The sequence below is a fragment of the Pleurodeles waltl genome, chromosome 10, assembly GCF_031143425.1.
Source record: "Pleurodeles waltl isolate 20211129_DDA chromosome 10, aPleWal1.hap1.20221129, whole genome shotgun sequence".
Lineage (NCBI taxonomy): Eukaryota > Metazoa > Chordata > Amphibia > Caudata > Salamandridae > Pleurodeles > Pleurodeles waltl.
Window position 1 is genome coordinate 1,010,799,017 of NC_090449.1, and position 22,348 is coordinate 1,010,821,364.

At 46.3% G+C, this 22,348-nt stretch overlaps 1 protein-coding gene across 1 annotated transcript in view; it reads right to left on the minus strand.

The window, feature by feature from the left end:
* Window positions 1–22,348, minus strand: part of TOPBP1 (DNA topoisomerase II binding protein 1) — a 287,854-nt gene that overhangs the window by 32,308 nt on the left and 233,198 nt on the right. The window contains exon 27 of the mRNA XM_069211909.1: window positions 3,254–3,415. Coding sequence (XP_069068010.1) covers window positions 3,254–3,415 — 162 coding nt within the window. The remainder of the gene's footprint in view (window positions 1–3,253; window positions 3,416–22,348) is intronic.

Here is a 22,348-nt window from a genome sequence, read left to right on the forward strand (position 1 = left end):
CCTAACCAATACTTAACTCCCCCAGGAACTGTTGATTTTTGCACTGTCCACTTTTAAAATAGCTTATTGCCATTTTAACTAAAACTGTGTATGTTACTGCTCTAATTCAAAGTTCCTTACTTACCTGTGTGGAGTACCTTGCATTTTATGTATTTACTTCAAATCTTGAATCTGGTGGTTCTAAAGAAAATATATTTTTCTATATAAAAACTATTGGCCTGGAGTTAAGTCTTTGAGGGTGTGTTCCTCATTTATTGCCTGTGTGTACAACAAATGCTTAACACTACCCTCTGATAAGCCTACTGCTCGACCACACTACCACAGAATAGAGCATTAGTATTATCTAATTTTGCCACTATCAACCTCTAAGGGGAACCCTTGGACTCTGGGCACACTATCTCTTACTTTGAGATAGTATATACAGAGCCAACTTCCTACAGAATGGCTTCACTTTCTTTAGTATAGGGATCTGGTACCAGGCTGCCTGTTTTCCTGGCAAAATGGCCCTTGAAGGAGAGGGTTGGTATCCAGGGTGAATCCAAGTGACTTGGCATTAGGTAAAAGTTTGGGTTCAAAGCTGTACTGGTTGGATTGAGCTTCAGGTAGGTGCTGGACATCCAGGTTTGAGGTGGAAGCAGTGCCTGAGGCATTGGCTGTCTGGAGCAGAGGAGAGTCTTTCAAATCTCTGCAGTTTGGTGAACTTTGGTGCTGTTATTTGTAAGTAAAGCCACAAGGGGCTCCATGTAGAGGATGAAGATAACATAGGACAATATGGAACCCCGGGATACTCCCCAGGTAACAGGGATCTTCTGGGACTCAGAGGTGCCCATATTAATCACATGGCGTTGGTTGGAAAGGCAGGAGAAGAGCCACTGAAATACATTGATTTCATTTGAGACTTCAAAGTGTGGCTGAGGGTGGGATAATCACTTGTGTTGAAGGCAGATAAGAGGTCCAGTGTTTTCAGGTGTCATAGGCCATCTTCATCTGGGCTCATGATGATGTCAGTGTTGCAGCACGATATGGAGCGAGACTGGTAGTTATGCACGAGATGGTTGATCATGATGTGATCATGGAGATGAGGGTGGACTGCAGGACTACAAACCCGCTCCACCTCCACCCCTGAATTGTCATTTGCTTATTGAAGAATTTCTGTTAGGAGTGTAAATTTCTCTTGGTTCTGTATGTGCGGATGTCAGTGTGAATATTTGCGTCTTTCCCCCTCTGCCTTTGAATAAAAGACATAACATTACATCTACCTCTTCTGGAAGAAAAGTGGCACTGACTGTTTTCAGAAATACATTAGAAACACATTCACTGCTCGCTGTTTTTTTCTTCTTGTAGTCCCTAAAAATAAACTCAAATAATTGAGTATTAAGCAATCCAGTTATTACTGTCTTTTAAAGGTTTTTAGGTACCCTGTAGATAAAATATTTTCATTGTCAGAGGTGGAACAGAGGTTTATTTACAAATTGAAAAGAAAGTTTCATCAACTTTGAAACCTAGAATGTTTATCTTTTTAACTAAAGTTTGCTTTGCTTCCAAAAATCTGAACCTATTCTGACTTGTAAATAGAGACTACATCGGTTTATCTACCAGTCATTCAAAGATTCCCATGACACTTCACAAATGAAGTGATTATATGAGCCCAGGGGTTCATAGACATTTTAGATATAATCCTTTCCTGTCTCTTCCTCAATCATCAGAGGATAAGGAGGAGGATATGAGGGTGGAACTGTTGAGGAATTACTAAATATTTTGTGAAGACTTCTCCTTCAAAAGTACATTAGCATACCCCATTATTTGAAATAGTCATGCCACACATAGGTAAAGTTAGGAAAAGGCTCCTATTAGCTGCTGCAAAATGCATTTAACAGTTTCTTCAAATGCCAACGGGATACCCAATATGCTCCCCCAGGGGCAGAAGTGAACATGGGCATGGGCCATTCTTGCATCTTTCCAGTTTCTTCCCAGTTGTTAGGATGCACTGGACAGCAATATCCATAGATACACAGGTGTTGTCATTCGTGAATAATGCATCCTCTATTTACACTGCCCCGCACTTTTGTTGATCAGAACACAAGGAATTCTCTATTGTGAAAGTACCAATATGTGTCATAGTGGGCTCTGTCAAGACAGTATCTGTCGGGGTTAGGCACAGCTTGTATCTTTTACGATATGGCAGGACCAGCACCGCTAACCCAACCTTAAGCTGCTTTCCCACCCAGATTAATCTCACCATCAGAGCCCTAAATGAAACAAAAGTATTACAAAAAAGAACACTGTGATTTCCTGGTATAAACACAATACATTTTGATGCCACACAAACCCAGCCATAAAGTTCCTGTTTTGCAACATTCACATTCAGTGACCAATCCGAGTTCTGCTTTACAGAGCTTGACATACAGGTTTGCTAATATCTGGTGTGGATCTCTATTACTTAAATCCACCACACAGACCTACCACTCACTGGGTGCGGTACAGTAGAAATACCTTCACATCAAAAAAATTAAGTATAAGGGTAGCTGTACTGATTTGGGTTTGGCACAGAGTATGGTTAGACTTAGGGTTGCTGGGAAAGAACACTGTGTTTAGTATCAACACTTAAAGCTAAGCTTTGAGTATGGATTTTGAGTCTATGACTATGGTTAGGGTATGAATGGGGGTTTACCTAGCAACTAGCAGAAGGCTTTGGCTTATGAACAGGGGACGCAGCAGGCAAGCCAGGGGTTAAGTCTGAGGCTACTGCCAGAAAACTGTTGGGGTTGGAGTCAAAACTTAGGAGTAGTGGTAGCCTTAAAGGAAGGTGTTTAAGTTGAAGATCAGGGTTTAAATAGGAAGTAGCATTATTGATGGGTGTAGGGCGATGTACGTGTAAAGTCAATATAGGGTTTCATTACATAAGGAGCTTCCCTTTCCAATGCAGTGGTAAGGCGATGTAGTGGCTTAGAGTGTAGTTTGTTGCAATAGTGGACCTGGTTGTACTAAAATACAACAGTGTCTGGCATTGCGCTCAAGCATCCACCAATGAGTTGGAGTAAGCAGGGTGCTGGAGTTAGGATTCCAACACAGTTCTGTGGCAACAGGCAAATACTATAGAACAGCTAAATTAAAATGAGGTGTGCTATTGCTAGCAATATTGGGATCCATTCAAAAGTAACTTTAACAAAATGACCTTTGTTAGGACATTAGAGTTAACATTAAATACAGTTATCTGTGTGGAATCAGTAAAATACTATCCTTCCATACACACCTGCATGAGGTACTCTGCAATATATTCTGGTTTCAAGCAGTTGACACCCTGAGCAGCAGCCTCAGCCACATTTACCCTTGGATCATCTGGCTTCAGTTTGCTGAAGTCTGCAAAAAGGTGGGTGGTTTCTTTGAAAAGTGACGGATGATGGCCAACAAATACCTGCAGATTAAGAAGCAACAACAAAAGTTACAGGTCTAGAAGAAAAATCTGGACATATTATACAAATAGTAGTCAGAAAGCAGCAAAGGGATTGGGGGAAGCAGAACGGCAAATGGCAGAGTCTTGGGGTTAATCCCACTAGGGACAAGAGGTTGGGAAGATTTTGATGGAAAGCATACAGTCCCAGAAATTAATTGTGAGTGTATGAAAATGATGGTCAGCATACCACAAAGCACAAAATAGAGTTTTTGAAGATGTATCTGTGGCAAGTTCAAGAAGTGAAATGCAAAAAAATACACCAATGTGATTGATAGAATCTGTGTATTTCTGAATGATGTAAATTTTATGTTCTATGTATTACCAACTTGCTCGTATAGATGGTGAGCAGGAGAAGACCCAACCTATGAGAGACTAAGGTGGTTATTATGACTCTGGCGGTCTCATGACCATCAGGGCAAAGGTGGCGGTTTCACCGCCAACAGGCTGGCAGTAAAGACCGCCACATCCCCACTTATTACCGCCAGGGCGGTTGGAGCTGCTGGGCCAGAAAGGAGCATCTCCAACCTAGCGGTCCACAGAAGACGGCCGACAGTATTAGGAGCCGCCTTTCCACCAGGATTTCTGCTGCGGTAGCACAGCCACGAAAACCCTGGCGGAAAGGGTACCAGTGATAGGGAATTTCTTCGACCCCCCCCCCAGCAAGCACTAAAGTCCCCCCCCCCACCCCTTCCAGATGCAGAGTCCCTCCCCACCCCCCTTTCCCGGTACAGCACCCCCACCCCTCCTTCTAGGTACCCTCCCCGCATATATGCACACAGACACCCACACGCACCACACATACACTCATTCACCTACACTTACATACACGCATTTACTCGCACACATCCATACTCGCATTCACCTCAGCACTCATTCAACAAAGCATGCACACACCCATATAAACATGCATACTCACACCCATCCAAAAGTGCATACTCACACCCATCCAAACGTGCATACTCACACCCATTCAAACACGCATTCACCACAGCACTCATACTCACAAACACACGCATACACACTGACATGCATTCAAGCACTCACTTCTACATTCAGACACGCATACAAACACACATTCATACATTCATGCACACACGCAGACAACACCCACTCACACATGCATACACAACACCCCCCACCCTCCCCTGTCGGACGATTGACTTACCTGGTCCGGGGAGGAGGTCGTCCAGCAGGGAATGGGAGCTTCCACCTCCGGCAGTGCTCCGCCATCAGGACACTGCCAGGCCATATTACTGCACATAATACAGCAGGCAGCGTCCTTCTGGTGGGGCGGGGCTGATGGTGGAACCGCCCCAGCGCCTCCGCCTGGAAGCACGACTACTGCTGGATTTCCGCCCAAAGTGTGGCAGAAATCCAGCAGTACCAGTAATATGGTGGACGGAAGACCGCCAGCACTGGTGGTCTTCTGGCGCCCGTGGCTTTTGAGGTCTTCAAGGAAGACCGCCAAAGTCATAATGACCACCTAAATGTGGTAAAATGAGGATAAGACCAGAGAAACTAAAATAAGGTCTTTTAATTGTGACTTCATATGGAAGGAAATAGACTGAATTATGTAAGGTACTGCACTATGAGTGCTCTATAAATCTCTCTCAGTCCAAGCAGTGTTTCACCACTGTAGCAAAAGGAAGAGATTTTCAAGGAACCAAAGTATGAAATTAGAGAAACTGTGTAGGAAAAAGTGAGAGATAGTGTGCACAGAGTCTAAGGGTTCCCCTTAGAGGTTGATAGTGGCAAAATTAAATAATTCTAATGCTCTTTTCTGTGGTAGTGTGGTCGAGCAGTAGGCTTATCAGAGGGTAGTGTTAAGCATTTGTTGTACACACAAAGGCAAAAAATGGGGAAAACACACTCAAAGACGTAACTCCAGGCCAATAGGTTTTTATATAGAAAAATATATTTTCTTAATTGATTTTTAGAACCACAAGATTCAAATTTGAGGTAAGTACATAAAAAGCAAGGTACTTCACACAGGTAAGTACAGAACTTTGATTTAAAATAGTAGTACACACAGTTTTGGTTAAAATGACAAATAGCTATTTTAAAAGTGGACACAGTGCAAAAATCAACAGTTCCTGGGGGAGGTAAGTAAACGTTAGTTTCTCAGGTAAGTGAAGCACTTACACAGTCAGTCTCCTGGGCATAGGCAGCCAACTGTTGGGGGTTCAAGGCAACCCCAAAGCTACAGCACCAGCAACACAGGGCTGGTCAGGTGCAGAGGTCAAAGGAGGGCCCAAAACACATAGGCGCCTATGCAGAACAGGGGTGCTCCGGTTCCAGTCTGCTAGCAGGTAAGTACCTGCGTCCTCGGGAAGCAGGCCAGGGGGGTTTTGTAGAGCACGGGGGGGAACACAAGCACACAAAACACACCCTTAGCGGCACAGGTGCAGCCGGGTGCAGTGTGCAATGAAGGCGTTGGGTTTTGTATTGGAAACAATGGAGGGACCCTGCGGTCACTCTGGCGATGCAGGCAGGGCACAGGGGGACTTCTCGGGCCAGCCACCGACTGGGCTAGGATGAGGGCCACCTGCTGGCCACTCCTGCACTGGTAGGTGGTTCCTCTCCATCCTGGGGGCTACAGCTGCAGTGCTTGGTCCAGGCGTTGGTTTCTTTGTTACCAGGCAGTTACGGTCAGGAGGAGCCTCTGGATCCTCTCTGCAGGTGTCGCTGTGGGGGTGCAGGGAGGTCGACTCAGGGTATTCACGTCGTTGGAGTCCCCTGGGAGGCCTCTCTGCAGTGTTGGTTTCTCCAAACTCGAGCCGGGGGCATCAGGTGCAGAGTGGGAAGACTCACGCTTCTGGCGGGAAGTGAGAGTCTCTTTAAAGTTGGTTTCTTGTTGCTGTTTTGTAGTTGTTTCAGGACAGAGCCGCTATCCTCAGGAGGTTCTTGGTCCTTTAGGTGCAGGTCAGTCCTCTGAGTCCTCAGAGGTCGCTGGTCCCGCTGGATGCGTCGCTGTGCAGGTTCTTTGAGTCTGGAGACAGGGCAAAGTCAGTTGTCGTCTCCGTTGTCTCTGCGGGGCTTTCAGGTCAGCAGTCCTTCTTCTTGTTGTAGGTTGCAGGGAATCTGATTTCCTGGGTTCAGGGTCGCCCCTAAATACTGAATTAGGGGTGTGTTTAGGTCTAGGGGTAGTAGCCAATGGCTACTGCCCTGGAGGGTGGCTACACCCTCTTTGTGCCTCCTCCCCGAGGGGAGGGGGGCACATCCCTATTCCTATTGGGGGAATCCTCCAAAACCAAGATGGAGGATTTCTTAAGGAAGGGGTCACCTCAGCTCAGGACACCTTAGGGGCGGTCCTGACTGGTGGGTGACTCCTCCTTGTTTTTCTTATTATCGCTTCCGGACTTGCTGCCAAAAGTGGGGGCTGTGTCCAGAGGGGGGCGGCATCTCCACTAGCTGGGATGCCCTGAGGCGCTGTAACAACAGGCATGTCCCTTTGAGGCTCACCACCAGGTGTTACAGTTCCTGCAGGGGGAGGTGAGAAGCACCTCCACCCAGTGCAGGCTTTGTTCCTGGCCACAGAGTGACAAAGGCACTCACCCCACGTGGTCAGAAACTCGTCTGGTTGTGGCAGACTGGCAGGAACTGGTCAGCCTAACACTAGGAATTGGACTGGTAAACAGGGGGCATCTCTAAGATGCCCTCTGTGTGTATTTTTCAATAAAACCCACACTGGCATCAGTGTGCATATTGTGCTGTGAAGTTTGATACCAAACTTCCCAGATTTCAGGGTAGCCATTATGGAACTGTGGAGTTCGTAATTGACAGACTCCCAGACCATATACTCTTTATGGCTGCCCTGCACTTACAATGTCTAAGGTTCGGCTTAGACACTGTAGGGGGATAGTGCTCATGCAACTATGCCCTCACCTGTGGTATAGTGCACCCTGCCTTAGGGCTGTAAGGCCTGCTAGACGGGTGACCTACCTATGCCACAGGCCGTGGGTTGAGGTCATGGCACCCTGAGGGGAGTGCCATGTCGTCTTAGTCATTTTCTCCCCACCAGCACACACAAGCTGTGAGGCAGTGTGCATGTGCTGAGTGAGGGGTCCCCAGGGTGGCATAAGACATGCTGCAGCCCTCAGAGACCTTCCCTGGCATCAGGGCTCTTGGTACCAGGTGTACCATTTACAAGGGACTTATCTGTGTGCCAGGGCTGTGCCAATTGTGGGAACAAAGGTACAGTTTAGTGAAAGAACACTGGTGCTGGGGCCTGGTTAGCAGTGTCCCAGCACACTTTCAATCATTACAGGCATCAACAAAAGGCAAAAAGTTAGGGAGTAACCATGCCACGGGAGGCATTTCCCTACAAACTGATTGAATTTCAAATGGTTCACTGATTTTGAGGTTTAATAACAATGTTTAAAGTCATAGACACAAGACCTTTCCTCTTCCTTTAAACACATTACAAAGACAAGGTCTGACGGCGTGTTCTACACATTTTGTCAGGGGGAACTTGTACATCTGAGACTTCAGAGGAGACCTACCAAAAAGCACATAGGAAATGTCATGAACTAATACCTGCACTAGTGCATAAAAGAACAAGTTGCTTATCTTCAGTAACGCTCTTTTTGGTAGACTCTAGCTAACCCCATAATCCTCACCTTTTGAATATTGCTCTGGCATCAACCTGGTTTCAGAAACTTTTGAGCAATACCTCTGTGCACTAGCCGGTGACGCTGTGCGGCTCCGCAATAATGCCATTCTGCTATGGAAATGGCATGCAGAGACCACTGTTGTACTTTCGCTCCAGTGTGCTGCCGTAAGTTGCTTCCAAGGCTCTATGTGGCCAAGATGCAGTGCCCCAGCAGCAAGTTGACTTTATCAAGTGTGCAGATCAAGGGAGTAGCCAGAAAATTTAAATATCGCCCACTTGGAACCAAAGCTCTTATGGTTTCACGCAAGCGAAGCAAGTCATCACAACCATCCCCAGAAGAGCTTGCTTGTCTCTTCCATCCAAGCATCTATATATCCATTCATTCATCCTTCAATCCACTGATATCCACCATTTCATTTGTATATTCTGTAAACTATTCAGTCTTTTATCCAACTTTCAGTCTGCCACCATTCCGTCCATCCATTCATCTTCAAACGTATACATTAAACATATCTGTCCATCATTTCACTCAATCATCCATCCTTTATCTTATCCACCCCTCATCCATCCTTTTTCTCGTCCACCCGCTCTTTCACTCATCCATCCACCCTTCGACTCATCCATATACCCTTTCACTTATCCATCCATTCAACCTTTCACTCATCCATCCGCCCTTTTATCCAGCAAGCTGTCTACTCCTTTTGCCCCCAACTATCCTTACATTCATCCTTTCACTCACCCATCCATCCTTCCTTTCACTCATTCATCCATCCTTTCAGGCCTTACATATATCCACCCTTTCACTCCATCATCCATTTACCCTTTCTCTCATTCTCCATCTATCCACCCTTCCACTCATCCATCCATCCATTACTCCTTTCATTCACACATCCATCATTTAACTTGCACATTCACCTATGCGTTCATCCACCCTTTCACTCATTAATTCACTCTCATCCATCCTTTCACTCATCTGTCCATCCATTCACCCATTCATTCATTCATCTGCCCACCCTTCCATCCAGCCATCCATCTATCGTTCCTTCCACTCATCCATCTATTTTTCACGCATACAATCTTACATCTACAGGGAGTGCAGAATTATTAGGCAAGTTGTATTTTTGAGGATTCATTTTATTATTGAACAACAACCATGTTCTCAATGAACCCAAAAAACTCATAAATATCAAAGCTGAATATTTTTGGAAGTAGTTTTTAGTTTGTTTTTAGTTTTAGCTATGTTAGGGGGATATCTGTGTGTGCAGGTGACTATTACTGTGCATAATTATTAGGCAACTTAACAAAAAACAAATATATACCCATTTCAATTATTTATTATTACCAGTGAAACCAATATAACATCTCAACATTCACAAATATACATTTCTGACATTCAAAAACAAAACAAAATGAAATCAGTGACCAATATAGCCACCTTTCTTTGCAAGGACACTCAAAAGCCTGCCATCCATGGATTCTGTCAGTGTTTTGATCTGTTCACCATCAACATTGCGTGCAGCAGCAACCACAGCCTCCCAGACACTGTTCAGAGAGGTGTACTGTTTTCCCTCCTTGTAAATCTCACATTTGATGATGGACCACAGGTTCTCAATGGGGTTCAGATCAGGTGAACAAGGAGGCCATGTCATTAGATTTCCTTCTTTTATACCCTTTCTTGCCAGCCACGCTGTGGAGTACTTGGACGCGTGTGATGGAGCATTGTTCTGCATGAAAATCATGTTTTTCTTGAAGGATGCAGACTTCTTCCTGTACCACTGCTTGAAGAAGGTGTCTTCCAGGAACTGGCAGTAGGACTGGGAGTTGAGCTTGACTCCATCCTCAACCCGAAAAGGCCCCACAAGCTCATCTTTGATGATACCAGCCCAAACCAGTACTCCACCTCCACCTTGCTGGCGTCTGAGTCGGACTGGAGCTCTCTGCCCTTTACCAATCCAGCCACGGGCCCATCCATCTGGCCCATCAAGACTCACTCTCATTTCATCAGTCCATAAAACCTTAGAAAAATCAGTCTTGAGATATTTCTTGGCCCAGTCTTGACGTTTCAGCTTGTGTGTCTTGTTCAGTGGTGGTCGTCTTTCAGCCTTTCTTACCTTGGCCATGTCTCTGAGTATTGCACACCTTGTGCTTTTGGGCACTCCAGTGATGTTGCAGCTCTGAAATATGGCCAAACTGGTGGCAAGTGGCATCGTGGCAGCTGCACGCTTGACTTTTCTCAGTTCATGGGCAGTTATTTTGCGCCTTGGTTTTTCCACACGCTTCTTGCGACCCTGTTGACTATTTTGAATGCAACGCTTGATTGTTTGATGATCACGCTTCAGAAGCTTTGCAATTTTAAGAGTGCTGCATCCCTCTGCAAGATATCTCACTATTTTTGACTTTTCTGAGCCTGTCAAGTCCTTCTTTTGACCCATTTTGCCAAAGGAAAGGAAGTTGCCTAATAATTATGCACACCTGATATAGGGTGTTGATGTCATTAGACCACACCCCTTCTCATTACAGAGATGCACATCACCTAATATGCTTAATTGGTAGTAGGCTTTCGAGCCTATACAGCTTGGAGTAAGACAACATGCATAAAGAGGATGATGTGGTCAAAATACTCATTTGCCTAATAATTCTGCACTCCCTGTATACTTTCACCCACCCATCTATCCTTCATCCTTTCACTCATCGATCCATCCACCCTTTCAAGCCATCCATTCACCCAGCCTTTCACTCTATTCAACTATCCACTCACCCATTTACCTTTTCATCATCTATCCTTTCAGTCACTCATACATCATCCCAACCATCCACCCTTTCACTCATCCATCCATCTTTCCTCCTTTTCACTCACCTAGCCTTACATCCCTACGTTCACTCATTCATCCATCTATCAATCCACCCTTTCAGTCACACAGCCATACATCCACTCACGCATCCTCCCACCCTTTCACGTTACTTAGGAGCTGTTGTCTGCCGAGTTGCAGACAGAAGAGGCCCATCAAGCATTCCAATCCCGCTGTGCTGCTAAACGATGACTAGACTTGGGATCTTCCTAATGGACACAGTCCAATTCACAGAGCGGGGAGGATGGAAGGGTCTGTGAGGAATCTGCAGTTAGAGTCTCTACCAGAAAGAGTGTTACCAGAGGTAACTGCAGATTTTTCACCTTTTGATAGATAACAAAGCAGTAACTATTTGGAGGGGAGTCTGTGAATGGACTCAAAACAAAAAGCCCTGTAGCACCGTGCGGGCAAAAGGCCATCTCGGCAAACCGAGCTTCCAGACACTAGCGCCATGTGAGCTTATGGAGTGAGGGCCAAGTAGCTGCTTCACATATGTTGAGAACAGGAACTGCGCATGCCAATGCAGTGGTAGCAGCTTTGGCTGTGGTGGTAAAATTACACAGCCCTTCTCGAGGTTGCTTTTTGACCAATGTACATCAGTTCTTCAGGCACAGCATGTTCCAGCAGTAGATGGTCCTTGTCTGCACAGGCTTGCCTTTTATCATTCTGGTGTACCTCACAAAGAGATGATTGTCCACCCAGTGAACTCAGTTATGACTGATGTAAAAGCTTAGTGCTCTTTTGGGGTCCATGCAATGGAGTCCATTCTCCTTCATAGGGGGAGGAGGCAGACAAAGAATGCCAGAAAGGTGATATTCTGACTGGCGTGGAATGGCATCACAACTTTCGACAAGAAGGATGCTTGCGTTTGCAGAACCAGTTTGCCTGGGAAGAAGGTGACACAGTGAACTTGAAGCTCACTTACACGCCGTGCTAATGTTATGGCGATGAAGAACACCATCTCAAGGAAGAGAAGCTGTAAAACAGTTGCGACGCAGCTCAAACGTAGTATACATTGAATATGTTAGGACCAAGTTAAGCCCCACTGTGGCAAAACGAGAGAGAGGAAACATAATGAGGACTGATCCAGCAACTGGAAAAAAAAGGCAGAAAGACACCCTTTAACTGTGCCCAGAGCAAAGCTTTACCAGGCAGGAGATAAAACAAGCAACAAAACATCAGACAACTTGTATTGGGAATGGGGGTGGCATCTCCTGGGTGCTGCACCAAGCCACATATTTGACCCAATAACAGGCGTATACTGTCTTTGTTGAGGGATGTCTGGCTGCCAAGATGACATCAACACCCTCTGAAGAAAGGCTGAAGGCGTTCAGCTGTTGCCGCTCAATCTACAAGCATGAAGGTGGAGACTGCGAAGGTCCGGTTGTAGAACCCTGCCCGGCTGCTGCAACAGCAGATCCTCCTGGAGGGACAGCCTGATCAGAGGACAGTGCCCAATCTGGCTTCACTAAAATGACTTGAGCCCGGTCAGTCCTGAATTTCTTCAGAACTGAGGGCAGGAGAGGTATTGGTTGAAACGCATTCAGGAGCTGAGAGTTCCACCCTAGGCGGAATGCGTATCCTTCTGAGAGAAGCCATGGAAATTCCAAAGGGAAGAAATGCTGACGTTACGTATTGTCTGTGGGGGCAAACAGATCGAGCTAAAGGCCTCCCCATTCAAGGAAGAGATCTTGCGCCACTTCAGCGTGCAACTGTCACTCGTGATCCTTCAGGCATAAACGGCTGAACTTTTCTGTTCTGGCATTCTAAGATCCTACCAGGTGGTTCACCACCAGGAAAAGTGCTGTGTGGTTCAGTCATTTCTAGAGGTGTAGTGCCTCCAGGCACAGGATTCATGGCCCCACCCCGCCCTCTTCGTTGCACTACCACATGGCAAAGGTGTTGTCAGTAAGCACCTGTACCAACCTCCCCCTGATAAATGAGAAGGAAAGCTTTCAATGCCAAGCGGATGGCCATCGGCTCCAAAAGGTTGATATGGAGCTGGGACTCTGCCAGAGACCAGGAGACCTTTGATCCCCACCTCTCCCAGATGGCCACCCCATCCCAGAAGCAAAGGATCAGTCACCACTGGATGGGGAAGGGCAAGAGATTTGTCGCAGTAGATCTTTTGCACTCTCATCTGAAATCTGAACATGATCGGAGAGGTCCCCTTGAAGGTTGGCCCACTGAGACGTCAGACCCCACTGCAGAGCCAGCATATGCATATGACTGGAATGCTCGACCAGCAGGATTCAGAAGGCCATCAGTCTCAGAGTCGACCTCTCTCAAATCCAGGAGTAAGGCTGACAATTGGGATCATAGCCTGAATGTCCTAGAGTTTTTTTTCCTGGGGAAAAGGCACAAAACCAAACCATGTCCAGAATGTCTCCATTGATCGTGAACGCCAAAGATGACAGGAGGTGAGCCCATCTTCAACAGCCAGACATCGAGGTACGGGAACCTTTGAAGCTGTGCTGCCCAGAGGGCATGAGTGTACTGGCCCAGCAAAATGGAGGCATTAATGGACCCCAGAACCAAACTGGCAGAGGAGAAGAGGCGTTTACAAAATGTCTTCATCCCCTCAGATTCCCTGTCAGGAGGAGCTGTAGCAAAATATTTGGGGATGATCTGGCTGGTGGAGGCCTGCACCACAAAGCTCTCAGGATAAGGGTGCTGCAACAAAAAATAGAGCAGGGCCATGGTGCCTGAAAATATGCAGATTAACAAGAAGGCAGTACAAGGCTTAGCCCAATGCCCTAGTAGGGTATCTGTCAAGGCCTCTTTGTTAGGTAGGATGCGCTCAGAAGGAAATTGGGCAGGCTGCAGGACTACTGCTAGGATATTGGTTTTCATCTTCATAGTGGGGAGCTGGAGGTCAAGGACTTTGGCTGCCCTACGCCTAACCATGGCGTATGATGCATATTCTTCTGTGACCCGGTCAGGAGGAGAGAAAACAGCTGACTTTGGGGAAGTGTCCAGCCCATTAGCATCTTCCAAGTCCTCATAGCAATCGTCATTGGCATGGGTCTGGGCAAACTCATTGCTCTGATCATGATCGTTATCAGATTCTGTTGCAAAAAGAGAATGTAATAAGCGTTGCTTGCCTGGTGGTAAGGCGAGTGCAGAAACATCTGTCAGATTCGGTTGTGACGTTGGTCGAATTTGGACTGGCGTCTAATCAATGTCGGAAAGGACAAGCAGGGCCACCTCTCGTGCGGACAAAGTCGGTTTTGGCGTACCACGGCGCAGAGTGTGTGTGGCTATCAGTACTGGAGCCAAGGACAAAAGCAACTCAGAAAGTCCAGGGCGCCGAGGGCAAACCCACAGGCAGAAATCCAGGTGGTAGGCCTTTCAGCTCTCTGGGGCCTGACCGCGCACCAGAGGGAGTCGGTTAAAATCTGATGAGCCGGAACACAGCTATGCAAAACCTTTCTATTTGGTGCGGCATGGCTGAAGTCCCTGGAAAATCGGGTTGTGCCAGAACTGGCTCCAAAGTCGTCCTACTTTGGAAGCAGAAACATGAACGTTGGTGCCACTCATGCAATTCATCAGGGGAGTGAGAATGGTGAGAATGATCAGGACTCCGCTTCAACTTTTTATCTTTCCTGTGCTTAACTAAGGATTTTGAGTGCACCAAAGACCTTTTGGTCTTTGTTGTACTCGTCGACCCCAGGAACGGCAGCAGGACAAGTTTAGACTTGGAGTTGTCCCATCCCTGAGTCTTGTGCTTGGTGCTGAAAAGTTTCACCTTGCATTTCCTGATGGCCTTCGGATTAATCGGCAAGCAATATCTGCAGGGTTTCCAAGTCATGGCTTGACCCCAGACACCACAGGCAAACCTGGTGGGGATCAGTCACAGATATTTGTTAGCACAGTCGCTACAAGACTTAAATCCTGTCGTTTTGGGGTTGACATTCCTTGTATATTATTGAAATGTTGTGAGAAAAATTGCAAAAAGCAGTCTCTGAGAGATGAGAGACACTCTGGATCCATGTCTAGAGGCACAGAAAGGAAGGAAATTACATTAGTGTGCCGGAGTGGTGCCTTTATAGGCCCCCCTCGCATCACCTCTGGAGCTAAAAACAGAGCTGCAGCACATCTTCCTGCTTGCAGAGGTACTACAAAAATGTTTCTGGAACCGGTCTGATACTGGGTGAATATACAAAAGGTGAGGAATCTGCGGCTAGATGTGCTCATCAGAAGTCCTCGAGCGAGAGTGGCTTCTGTACTGGCAGCGCACATCATTTCCAGTGTCACACCAGTGGGCTCATAATTTTCTTGACCCAGTCTGATGCTTGGGGGATATTCAAACGGTGAGGAAGGAATGGTTTCTTACCTGTAACTCCAGTTCTCTCGTAGGGGTATTTCCATGATAGTCATAAGCACTGAATAGTTCCGCGCGCCTGCGGGGACCCCGGAGCACTGTTGTGAAGTATATTCTTAAGTGCAATTATCAGCCCTTTGAAAAAAAAGGTCTGTGAAAAAACACTTAAGAATAACAATATGCAGCCTATGTGAACAGCTACACAGGCCAAATTGTTAAAAGAAAAACAGTTGTAGTGTAAATTCACGTTTAAACATCTATTTATTCTATAAATATATTAACAAATACATTCTCATATTTTATTTACACCTCTCATGAGAATAAAACAATGCAGGGCAGTGTAGCCCATAGGCTGCCATTATACAGAAAGAAAATAGAGCTGTGCCTTTAAGAAAGAAAAGTCTTCCTGTTTCCCATCATGCACAGCAAAAGGCAGTTGCCTCAGTTCTTTTTTGGAGGCTTGTAACCTGACATGAAGAAACAAAAGCATTTGTTGGAGTACCAACCTCGATAATATTCATGGCAACTTGTTCTAAGCCAACTCCACCGGGGAGGAGGGAGGGTTGCTTATGACTATCATGGAAATACCCCTACGAGAGAACTGGAGTTACAGGTAAGAAACCATTCCTTCTCTCGTAGGGGATTTCCATGTATAGTCATAAGCACTGAATAGAGTAGCAAGCCCATCCCCATAACCGCGTTGGAGTAGACAGAAGAATACTGACAAAACATGAATCATGCAAATAAATTCTTAAGCAAGGCCTGTCCAACCTGCGCATCTGCCCTAGCGTCTGTATCGAGGCAGTAATGCTTAGTAAAGGTATGGACCGACTTCCAAGTGGCAGCCTTGCATATTTCTGCCAAAGGGACATTTCTCATCAAGGCTGCAGTAGCTGCCTTCCCTCTAGTAGAGTGGGCTTTTGGCCTACCACCAAGGGATTTGTTTGCTAACTGATAACATAACATTATACATGAAACAATCCACCTGGATAAGGATTGTTTAGATGTGCCCAACCCTGTTCTAACTGGGCCATAGTTAATAAAAAGCTGTTGTGATTTCCGTAAGCTTTTTGTCCTGTCCAAGTAAAATTTCAAGACTCTCTTTACATCCAGAGAGTGCAGAGTTCTCTCAGCAGGAGTAGTTGGATTTTGAAAGAAAGTCGGTAATGAAATTATTTGGTTCACATGAAAGTCGAAGACTACCTGAGGTAAAAATTTTGGATGAGTTCTCATTACCACTTTCGCAGAATGAAAAACCGTGTAGGGTTCTTGAGCGCAAAGGGCCTGAATTTCGCTAACCCTACGCGCTGAAGTGATTGCCACCAGAAAAGCAGCTTTCCATGTGAGATGTTGAAGCGATGCCTTATGTATCGGCTCGAATGGAGGCAGCATCAGACGTGATAGGACAACATTCAGTTCCCATGAAGGAGAAGGCTTTCTAATGGGGGGAAAAACCTTTTTTAAACCTTCCAGGAAGTCCTTAATAATCGGAATCCGAAAAAAGGAAGTTTGTGATGGACTCTTTCTGTATGCCGTTACAGCCGCCAAGTGAACTTTTATTGATGACAGTTGTAAGCCCGATTTTGCCAAACTTAACAAGTATGGCAGGATAGATTCCTCTCCACAGGAAACCGGGTCAATGTTGTTGTCTAAGCACCAGATGCAGAATCTTTTCCACTTGCTTGCATAAGCTGATCTTGTGGAAGGGCGCTTTGCTTCTTTCAGAATTTCCATACAGTCCTGAGGTAGGTTCAAGTGTCCATATTGCACTAGCTCAGGAGCCATGCTGCCAAACTCAACAATGAGAGGTTGGGATGAGATATCTGCCCTCTGAACTTCGTGAGCAGGTCCGGACGATAAGGCAGCCTGATGTGTGGTTTGAGTGACCGGTGAAGAAGGTCTGGGAACCACCATTGGCGTGGCCACTCCGGAGCAATTAGGATCATTTTGGTCTGAGCATTGGACAGCTTCTGGAGGACCGCCGGAATCAGGGGAAGCGGTGGAAAGGCGTAAAGAAATGCTCCTGACCAGCTTATCCACAGGGCATTCCCCAGTGTCCCTGGATGGTAATATCTGGAAGCGAAGTTTTGGCATTTTTTGTTTTCTGGGGTTGCGAATAGGTCTATAGAGGGGGTACCCCATAGTGCGAAAATGGAACGAACGACGTCGTCGTGTAGCACCCATTCGTGGTTCTCGTCCATTACCCGACTGAGGGCATCCGCTTGCACATTCTGGATGCCGGGCAGGTGAGTTGCCACTAGCGACAGGTTCCTGGCTAGAAGCCAATGCCAGATTGTCTGAGCCTCTCTGGATAAAATTCTGGACCTGGTGCCTCCTTGTTTGTTCACGTAGTACATAGTGGCCACGTTGTCTGTCTGGAGAAGGAGAGTTTCTGTTCTCAGAGAGGGAAGGAAGGCTTTGAGCGCAAGGTGGACTGCGCGAAGTTCCAGCAGGTTGATGTGATAGGGACTCTCTCTCTGTGACCACTTGCCTTGGACTCGAAGATGTTCCATGTGCGCCCCCCATCCGAGCAGTGACGCATCTGTTACGATGGTTTGAGCTGGAAGTTGTTGTTGGAACGGAATCCCCACCAAGAGATTGCTGGGTAAACACCACCAATTGAGGGATTGTAGGGCGTGAGGAGAAAGGAGGACTTTGTTCTCCCAATCGTCCCTCAGTTGACACCACTGATCCTCCAGGTTTTCCTGTAATGGTCTCATGTGGAGGCGAGCATTGGGAACAAGATGGATACAAGACGCCATCGAGCCCAGTAGAGAAGCTATTATTCTTGCAGTGGCCTGAGGACTTTCCTGCAGTTGTTTGCACTTTTAGAGAATCGATAATCGTCGTTCCTCCGAAGGAAACACCTTTCCTAGCTTGGTATCTATAATGGCCCCTAAGTAATGCAACCTCTGAACAGGCGTTGCTGTGGATTTGAGGAGATTGACTTGAAGACCGAGCTTCTGCAACAGCTGTAGAGTCCATTTGAAATGTTGTTGCGCCTCGAGATAACTGGAGGCCTTTATGAGCCAATCGTCTAGATAGGGGTAGACAAATATTCGTTGTTTCCTCAAGTGGGCGGCTACTACCGCCATGCATTTGGAAAAAGTTCTCGGCGCTGATTTGAGGCCGAAAGGTAGAACCGCAAATTGGTAATGACGTTTTCCAACGGTGAACCTTAGGAATTTTCGATGTTTCTTGGTCACCGGAATATGAAAGTAAGCGTCGCAAAGGTCTATTGCACAGAGCCAGTCGCCCTGACGTAGATGTGGGTAAATTTGGTGTAAGGATAGCATCCTGAATTTCTCTTTGCGAATCCACTTGTTTGCTGTCCTTAGATCTAAAATGGGACGAAACTCTTGTTTGTCTTTTTTCGGTACAAGGAAATATCTCAAATAAATCCCCTTCCCTTGCTAGTTGATCGGGACGGGTTCTATGGCTCTTTTTTGCAATAGGAAAGTGACTTCTAACTAAAGAGCTTCGAGATGGCGGTTGGCTGTCTTGGGTGGAACAGATGGTGGAGGACTGGTGAATCTGAGAGCGTAACCATGTCTCACAATATTCAATACCCAGGCGTCTGATGTGATGCGTAGCCACTCGTCCAGATGATTTGAGATACTTCCCCCTACCGGAGTGGGTAACGGAGGAGGGGGAAGCGAAGATTCAGGGCTTAGACGTGGGAGCCTGTCGAGTCGTCTGAGTTTGGGGTGTTGAACGACCCCTTGTTGACCTTCGCTGTGTGGAGAAACCCCTTTGATGCTGCTGTTGTTGCTGCTGCTGCTGGGGGCGTGAAGACATCCAGTGCGGTGACTGATACCGGTGGGTGAAAAGTCGTCGTTGATATGGCCGGAATACCTTTCGTTGTTCTTTCGGTCTTTCCATGCCTACCGCTTTCAGGGTATCTAGTTCAGCCTTCATTCTGGCCATCTCGTCATCGGCATGAGAACCGAACAAGGTGGAGCCCGAGAAAGGTAAATTTTTTATTCTCTGTTGTGCTTCCGGTTTGAGTGATGTAAGTCTCAACCATGCATGCCTTCTGAGTGCTATCCCGTGAGCATAATTGTGTGCGGATAGCACCGAAGAGTCAGCTGCAGCACTTATAACTTGGTTAGAAACCATGGCTCCCTCACCCACGACCTCCAGGAAATCTTCCCTTTTGTCCTTAGGAAGATGTTCCGCGAACTGCATTATAGAGTCCCAAATGGCCCAATCGTATCGCCCTAATAACGCAGTAGCGCTGGCTGATTTCATCGTGATGGCTGCAGTAGAACATACTTTTCGTCCTGCAGCATCTATCTTTCTGCTCTCTTTATCTGGAGGTGAAGAGGAAGACGGTGATGTCGAATGCAATTTCTTTGCCGCTACTATGACCACCGAATCCGGTACTGGGTCCGACCTCAAGAATAGAGGATCTTGTTCTGGTGGACAATATTTGTTAATAAGTCTGGAAGGAGCAGACTTCGTTGCGGCCGGTGCAAGGAAAATATCCATTGCTGGTTCAAGAAGACCTGGAACCAGTGGAAGCAAAGGTCTGGAAGATGTCCTGTGATGTAAGGTCTTGAAGATTACTGACGTCGATGGGGCAGGTACCGCCAGCGGGATGTTCAGTTTGGTCGCCCCTCGCACTAAGACCTCCTGGAACGTATTCACATCATCTATGGGGGACACTCTCGGGGACGGTGAGTCCGATAGGGTTGGAGAGTAGTCCTGTGTAGACGAAGAACGCCTGTGATGTGAATGTTGAGATCTCTATCGTGATTCATGACGGTGGTGCCGAGAGGAAGATGAGTGTCTAGAGGAATGTCCAGAACGCCTTACAGATCGCGTTGGAGTCCTCAAAACAGACTCTGAAGGAGGAGCCGGAAGAGGAGCCGTAGGCGTTACCGGCGTCTGCGGCAACGGCGATTGTCGAGGAGAGAGTTGTGGAGACGCTGGAAGCAGGATGAGTGAGGCCGAGGATTCTGATGTTGTATAAACCCTTGTAGGCCTTTTTGATTGTCTCCTCGACGTCGACACACTCCTCGACGTCGAAGTACGGTGACGGCGAGTGCCCCTCGACGTCGATTCTTCTCGCCGTTGGGAACCTCTCGACGACGACCCTCGACGTCGCTGCGGTGACGGCGAACGCCTTCGACAGCGAGCACTCTCCCTCGATGTTGATCGCCCTCGCCGTGTCGACGGTGAGCCGGTCTCAGATCTCCTCGACGTGGAACGTCCTCGCCGTGTCGACGGTGACCCAGATCTCGACGGCGAGTGTCCACGCCGTCTCGACGGCGAACGATGTCTCTTTCTCGCCTGTGAACCACTCCTCGACGGCGAGCATGTTGGCGCCGTTCCCTGTCTCGACGTCGACACCTTCGACGTCGTCGGGGACCTGTGCCTTTTTTGAGCAGGTCTGGTCGAAGTTATAGAGGAAACAGGGTGAGCCCTGGTAGAAGACTGACCTTCTCCTCGCTCTGTGGTAGAATGACCACTTTTTCTCCTGTCCTCTTTCGCCTGGAGTCGGATTTTCTCCCTGTCACGAAGAGTCCTTCTGGAGAAAGTTTTACAGATGTCACACGACTCCGGCTTGTGGCTGGATGGAAGACAAATTATACAGACCCGATGTGGATCTGTTTTAGCCTTTTTTCTGCCACAAGAAGGGCATTTATCAAAAAGTGAAGGCATTTCTGGAGTAGAAAAACCTCAAAATTCTGTCAGAATTTAACAGAAAAAGGTAGGAAATGATCACTCAATGTTAAAAACGTCGAGTGAAATTGAAATTCAAAAGATTTTTAATGAATTTCTGTCACAAAAAGATTTTGTGAGGTAGAACTCAATGCTTCAGGGTCCTGTCAGAAAGGAGCCAGAAAAAAGAACTGAGGCAACTGCCTTTTGCTGTGCATGATGGGAAATAGGAAGACTTTACTTTCTTAAAGGCACAGCTCTATTTTCATTCTGTATAATGGCAGCCTATGGGCTACACTGCCCTGCATTGTTTTATTCTCATGAGAGGTGTAAATAAAATATGAGAATGTATTTGTTAATATATTTATAGAATAAATAGATGTTTAAACGTGAATTTACACTACAACTGTTTTTCTTTTAACAATTTGGCCTGTGTAGCTGTTCACATAGGCTGCATATTGTTATTCTTAAGTGTTTTTTCACAGACCTTTTTTTCAAAGGGCTGATAATTGCACTTAAGAATATACTTCACAACAGTGCTCCGGGGTCCCCGCAGGCGCGCAGAACTATTCAGTGCTTATGACTATACATGGAAATCCCCTACGAGAGAATCTGCAGTTAGATATCTCTAGCAAAAAAGGCATAAACATAATGTGTACTGCCAAATATGAGTGGAGTTGAGATTTTTAATGATCTTGTTATGTAATGAAGTTATAGCTGCCTCTTCGCTAGTGGTAACATGACTGCAAAATATAAACAAGGTACTAATGCATGTAGCACAAGTGAAAAACCCATTACCATGTAGTTTCACCATTTACTTTGTTTTACTTTTTCTGCAAGTGTAAGTTAGGTGCAGAACACACCAGACACCCAACGCATATGTTAATTAGGCTGGGCTGTTTTTCCACCTGAGATTCGCAGATTATTGTCCCTATAACTATTACAAGGGTTATCCATATAAGAACAAAAAACACTAATATCCATAAAGATGGAAGTATGGGCTATAAAAAGAGAATTCTGCAGCAGTGATGTAACTGGTAAGGATGTTTAGGGTGATAGGAACTGGCACTGTGGGATTATGTTTGTACACGTTTCAAGAGGGTCTAAATTGTACTAGAGCCACCTTCCAGGCCTCTTTGAACTAGCATTTCTAAATTAGCTGACAATACCTCTACATAATTAAATTAAGTTCTCTGGAGCTCATGCAAACTAAACTAAATTTTCAAATCCTAAATAGAGCTATCTCCTTTCTTGGCCATGGTATTCTTTCTCAGGCCCTAAGAGAGTACAGGACAAACGCCAAAATGTATTTAAAACATTATGTAGATAGAGCCCAGCCACTTGCACGAGGTGCATGAAAACTATTACAGTTTGTCCACGGGCTGCAAGTCAGGAATGGAAGCATTTGGTCCCATAATTATATCCATGTCGGTTGACAACTC